The 6,000-nt window shown below is 38.7% G+C and overlaps 1 protein-coding gene across 1 annotated transcript in view; it reads right to left on the minus strand.

Moving 5' to 3' along the window:
• The window catches only part of col18a1b (collagen type XVIII alpha 1 chain b), a gene marked incomplete at its 5' end in the record, with an annotated part of 29,296 nt that extends 25,619 nt beyond the window's left edge, over positions 1–3,677 (minus strand). Inside the window, one exon of the mRNA XM_079460068.1 lies at positions 3,398–3,677. Coding sequence (XP_079316194.1) covers positions 3,398–3,677 — 280 coding nt within the window. The remainder of the gene's footprint in view (positions 1–3,397) is intronic.
• Between the last annotated feature and the right edge of the window lie 2,323 nt (positions 3,678–6,000).

Raw genomic sequence — 6,000 nt, forward strand, 5'->3', positions numbered from 1 at the left:
GGTCCTGAGAACTGATAGCTCGAGAGACCCTCAAGAGACCAATAATTGTTCCTGCTTCCTGCTTTCCAAAAAGATTAGACAAAAAGTTCTTAAGTAGTTACTTTTACTACCTTTCTACTATTGAAGATTACCAATGGACTCCCATTGACCAGTGCCTGACAACTTAATACTGTTTTTGATGAATTATTAAAGAACGGTGGACAAAGTAAAACACAATGTTTACAAAAAATTAATGATGTGATGTTAGCCTCAGAAATGTATATTGATTCATATTTATGATTATGTTTTTCTTTTCTCATAAACTTGAAATACATTTTTATTGTATTTCTTTATCCAATTTTTAGTTTTTAAGTGCGGTTAAAATAAGGAAATTACAAAAATGTACTACAAATTCGACATGAAAATTTGTTTTTTACAGGATTCTTTTTCAGTGGGATTGTTTGTTAGTACTTTTTTTTTTAAACGAAAGCACCTGGTTTCATAATATTGATTTAACAGACGTTAGTGGCAAATATTAATCTGAAATAAATTATACTGTAAGTGTTGCTTGTAATTGAGATCTGTAGTTTAAATCTGCAGTTTTCACATAAGCACGTTTTACTGTATTTTTCCGTGCATTCGTTTTTTAAATCATGGCCATGTTTTTAAATCTATACAACCATGGTGTGTTCTCCGGGACCACAGCGCTAGTTCAAAAAGCTAGCCTATCTTACATTCCATTATACTGCTAAGCCTGCATTAGTCATAAACATGGAAGGTCAAGGAATGATCAAGGAAGACTTTGTGTCTGAGATAAATCAACAAATCTCCTCTCAGATTTTCCCTACAACTGTCTTCACAATGAATCCTTTTTCTTTCGAACTTCGAAAATGTCTTTGCACATCATTCCAAAAAAAGTCCCTCACAGCCAAGGACGAAGACAGTATCTTGACCCTCCTCGTGGCTTCTTTGCCCCTTGTCTGGTCATTTTCAGAGGGATCCTTATTTTACCCAGCATGCAGAGCCACAGAGCCACTATAAGCTGTGTCTTTGTCTGAATGCCCACACTATCTCTCCAACACAAATGCCTGAGCTCTATACTATACAGCATAGCAGAGTGCTGTATTGTTCATGTACAACTACTGACACAGCAACATAAATCACTACTGGTATGGGAAATATGGGAAAATAGACATTCTGGCTTCAGGGCGACCAACAGTTCTCACATATGCATTCGATTAAGCTCACAAGCTGCGAATCTGTGTGACAAGAATGCTTCCATTATTCGTAATGGTGGAAATCAATTTAACTGTCTCTCTGTGTGACAGAGAGTTAAGCTTGCCTTAAAAATCATCTCTAGCAACTTCTAATGCAATAACTGCACAGAATGAAATAACTATTACATTATTATATAACAAAATGTTCATAATGTAATAATGTTTTCAAAACATGATCAAATCTCTCATAATGTAATAACAACTTTTACATTAGGAAATGTATTACACATGAAAGATAAGCTATATTTGTTTACCTATTAAATGCACCAGAAGAGGGAAAGCATAGATGTCTCAAATTCACCTTGGGCCTCACAATGGATGTATACATAGGGACAAGCTGTGAGTGTACATCAGATGTATTCTTGTTATTGCGGTGCATCATGGGATTGAATGAGTACACTGTCAAACTTGTGGTTTGCCAGTAAATTTACAATATTGTTTTGAACATATACATTACATTTACATTTAGTCATTTAGCAGACGCTTTTTTTCCAAAGCGACTTACAAAGAGTTCGGGGAGCAATAAGCGATATGTCATACAAAGAGCAATAGATAGTATATAAGATATACTTACCTAGTTCTTATATTTTCTTTCATAAAGAAGACTATCTTAGGTCATCTATCATGTATTGGGAACATCTTGTTATGTAAATGTATCGTCATATAAAAAGTTTTCAATATTTTTACAAGAAAACAAGAAAAGCTTCATAATGGGAGTCAGAAGAGAGAACAATTTCAGATTTACCGTGACTTCTATAGACTCGGTTTAAGATACACACTAGCATTAGTGTTAACTATTTTTCTGTAATTTGATGCAAAGAAAATGTAATGCAAAGTATAGTGTTATAAACGTAAAAATATAAAAAACCTTGGAGGTTATACAATACTTAAGACCATTAAGTCCGGAAAACATAAAAAGCTTTTCTGCTCCTAACCCTAGGTTAACAGTTTTAACACCAAGTTAAGGCTAGTTGTAACCATAGGCTGAGCAATGTTTCACACTTAATGATAAAAGACACTGCTGGGATTATAGGATATGATGCTAAAGAGTTCACACTAAACTGCAGAAAGCATGCAGAAAGAAACATTGTGGTCCTAGATTCTAGAACCAAAATGTTTAAAAAACAACCAGACATGCTCTCTCTGCAAGTGGAATTCTTTTAAAACACGTCACATGTGTGTCCAAATCTATCTGTCTGTGTAGACTACAGAATAAATCACTTAACAAAGTCATTCAAGGCAATAAACACATCTTACAAAAATCTACTAAACTAAAATTGTAAAAAAGACAGGTGAACATCAGAAATTAAACTGTAAATGGAATCCTCCTTTTTTTTAGAATGGAGATGGTTAGTATTCATGCATGCAAATAATTGATGATCATGTGTCATGGATGCAGATGTTACAGCAGTGGTTTATGGGTAAACTCTCTGGTGGTGAGCATCATACTTGGTCTGAGCCCTGACAAAGCAGCAGCAGAGCAGAGCGGCATCACGTCCGGCTGAGATGAAGTGATCTGTGCCTCTCGCGGTAGAAGGCACAGCAACAAACAACATATGCAGATGAGAAAAGTGGCACAGGTTTGAAATGCATCACAGTTTTACCTTTGTAGTTACTAACGGTAAAGCATGGCTGACTGGGGAGGGTGTGGCAGGCCAAAGGCAGGCCCCTCTCCTGTAGGACTGTCCAGCAGCTGTCCAGTAGCACCTCACAAAAAGTCCTGCAGGGAAGCAAGGCTACCCCAAATCTTTCAGAAGGCTGATGGCATCTTGGTGCCAACAGTAGGCAAAAAAACCATTCCAAACCATGGTGGCAGCCTGAACGCAGGAGCCAACCCCATTCATTCATTACAGCAGCCACATCATCTGCCCGGGTGTGGTTAAAAAAATTAGGTACAGAAAATGTGCTTGCACCATGGGATAAGCAGAAAGGCCAGTCAGAACCTCTCGGTAAACAGTTACTAGAGTCCTTAGGAAGAGCAGGGGTGCTAAATATGCTTAAACTGCTCTCAGTGACCCACATCCCTGTAAGGTTGGTCGCTCTGCCTTCATGAGCCAAATCCAAAGTGTGCCCTGAGCCTGACCCACTGGCACCACCATCTATTTCATGTTCTACTCCCTTAGATAAAGACTTAGCATTACCCGTTTTGATATGGCCAAGTTTCTCAGAGATGCCAGGTGTCCTCACTGATACCGCCTCATTCACATTTGGCTTCTGGTCCCAGTTCTGCACAAGTTCCTGGATGCCGCTGGCTACATCAATGATTTCCGCTCCAACACCAGCAACGTTCACCTCCTTACTTCCAGAAATGTCTTCATCCAAGTCTGGGGCCTTTGTCACAGCCCAATTGTTCCACAACCAGGCATCAAAAGGTGCCACATAAAGAATCAACAGGAGGGACAAGCCCTGCCTGAACCTCATCTTTGCATAAACACTAGTCCTTGCATATATACTAAGTCATTCAGAACATGCTTTCAGAGGTAACTTGCCAAAGAAACCGAACCAATGCTGTCAGCAATAAAGCTCTCCTTTCTTTCTTGCGACAGAAACAAACAAACGGTCAGAGAAAAGAGAGAGAGAGAGAGGAGGCGTGTTCTCACTAATGTAAGGTGGACCTCATTGGTCACTTCCACTTTCCATTCAAACGGTGAATACCACTCCACCTCCTTTTTGTGTTGCTGAGGATGTCCGTGTGTCTGTTGACCAGCTGGGAAGACACAGATGTGCAGCTCAATCTTTATGTTTCTTTTTTGGCAACATTCTCAATTTGTGGCTCATTTTTTCCTAACCAATGCCCTCAAAATATTAATACAGAAGAAAAGGAAGCAGTGAAGTAGATAGAGGAAAAGGAGGGAAACAAAGGAAGAAAAGTACATGATGAAAGAGATTAAGAAACAGAAGCCTAACATTTTTATGAAAGAAGTAAAAAACTCAATCTTATCTGAATGGGTTCATATTAGTGGGATTAGATAAACACAATTTGCTGTTTTGGGACATGAAAATATAGAAAGATATGGAAATATAGAAAGTGAACGTCCTTATCCTCTTTCCAGAGGAACAGCAAGGACAACTGGAGCAACTGCTTTGCATTTCATCTCATCTCAGTCCCCCACTGGTTGTACTGAAAACGTAGATACTGTAGTGCATTTGTTCATGCTTGGACGGCTGTCCGGCATGGGTATGAGGGAAATACATAGACTGTAGCAGCTGGCAGCATATCTGATCTGGTGGATGTCTCAGCCTACAGTTGTGCGGAAACCACATCGATTTTCCCACACTCCAAATTCGATGTTCGCTCAAAATCTCCAACTGTCCATCCAGCTGTTCACTGTGCACATGCTCATAGCTCACCCTGATCACACCATGGCTACTTGGCCCACTAACAAGCACAATGTCTATCTTTCTCCCTTTCCCCCTGTATGCGCTTACACAGCGCATGAGAACTTGCTGTAAAACACAAGTTCTCATAAAGACACAATAGACACAGACTTGTGTTACTTTTCTATACATATCTAACTATATTTAATAAATGACCAAAACAGACCATAATAGATAAAGAAATTCTGGAGAAAAATGAACTTAAAGTTTACCTGTAGAGGTACAAAAAAGTACCAACACAGTTACAGAAAGGTACAGTTTTTTTGGCAGTGTGGGAAAACCACTGGGTGGCCGGGTGCCCATAACTGAGTCGCTCCGATCAAATAACACATTACCCAACACGAACAGCTGTCCTAATTGCCCATGTGTATGCTAGGCTTATGCCCCACTTATCCTGTTCAGCTGGGCTGTTACTTTTAAGGCTATTGAGTACACATAGACCACACATGAAGACGCATCCTTTCAGCCATTTTGCATTATGCCTTAAAGGTACCATATGCTATTTATGAAGATCTAATAGTAGATAAAACATGATTAGCATGCATAAAAATCCTTGTGTAAACCTCCCCGTGTAGTCAAATGTGCCTATTTGTGATCAAATCAGGTTTAGTGTGTGGTTTCCTTTGTTTCTTATTTTAGCATGACTTGAGAAACACTCCACTGCCTAATTGTATTTTGCTAACAGAAGTTTTGCATAAACATTACACACACTTGCTGACTCAATAGTGATTACACACAAATTGACCCTTTAAGGAGTTCTCACTGCATGCCTGAGAATATGGCTTGCTTAAAGGCATCATTAGAACCTATAATCCAGACTATTTTCTTTATTTTTTCCTGTAATATTATCCATTATATTACAGAAACTAAGGTCACAAAATTCTGTCCAGATAATAATACCCAGAACATCAAAATCCTCAGTAGATTTTTGTTCGAATTGGTGTATGAACCCCGAAAGCAAGTAAACACTTTAAGACTTCCGGTTCCATCGCCACAAAGTCTATGGGTTTTTCTGTAAATTGCCTGAAATAAGGTCTGTGGTTAACAAAACCTCTAAATATGTTCATGTTTTAATCTATGACATATTAGGGATCTATTATAACCCGCTTGGGATTTTTTAAACCTCTATTGTGACCTTAAAACTGCTGTTGCTAACAAGTTGCTAAAAGCGACTACTTCCTTTGGCGGAGACGTTAGAGGTCATCATGCATATAAATCTCACAAATAATGCAACATGGACAAAAATCTCTTACCAGGGAACACGTTTTTAATAAAAGTTTGAGAAAGTTGTCGGATTTGGTGGTGGTGACATTGATATCGAGCGACTGACTGTAGTGCAGTATGTTAATAGAGCTCTGGCAGTCAC

This window comes from Barbatula barbatula (genome assembly GCF_947034865.1).
Source record: "Barbatula barbatula genome assembly, chromosome: 7".
NCBI classification, from domain to species: domain Eukaryota; kingdom Metazoa; phylum Chordata; class Actinopteri; order Cypriniformes; family Nemacheilidae; genus Barbatula; species Barbatula barbatula.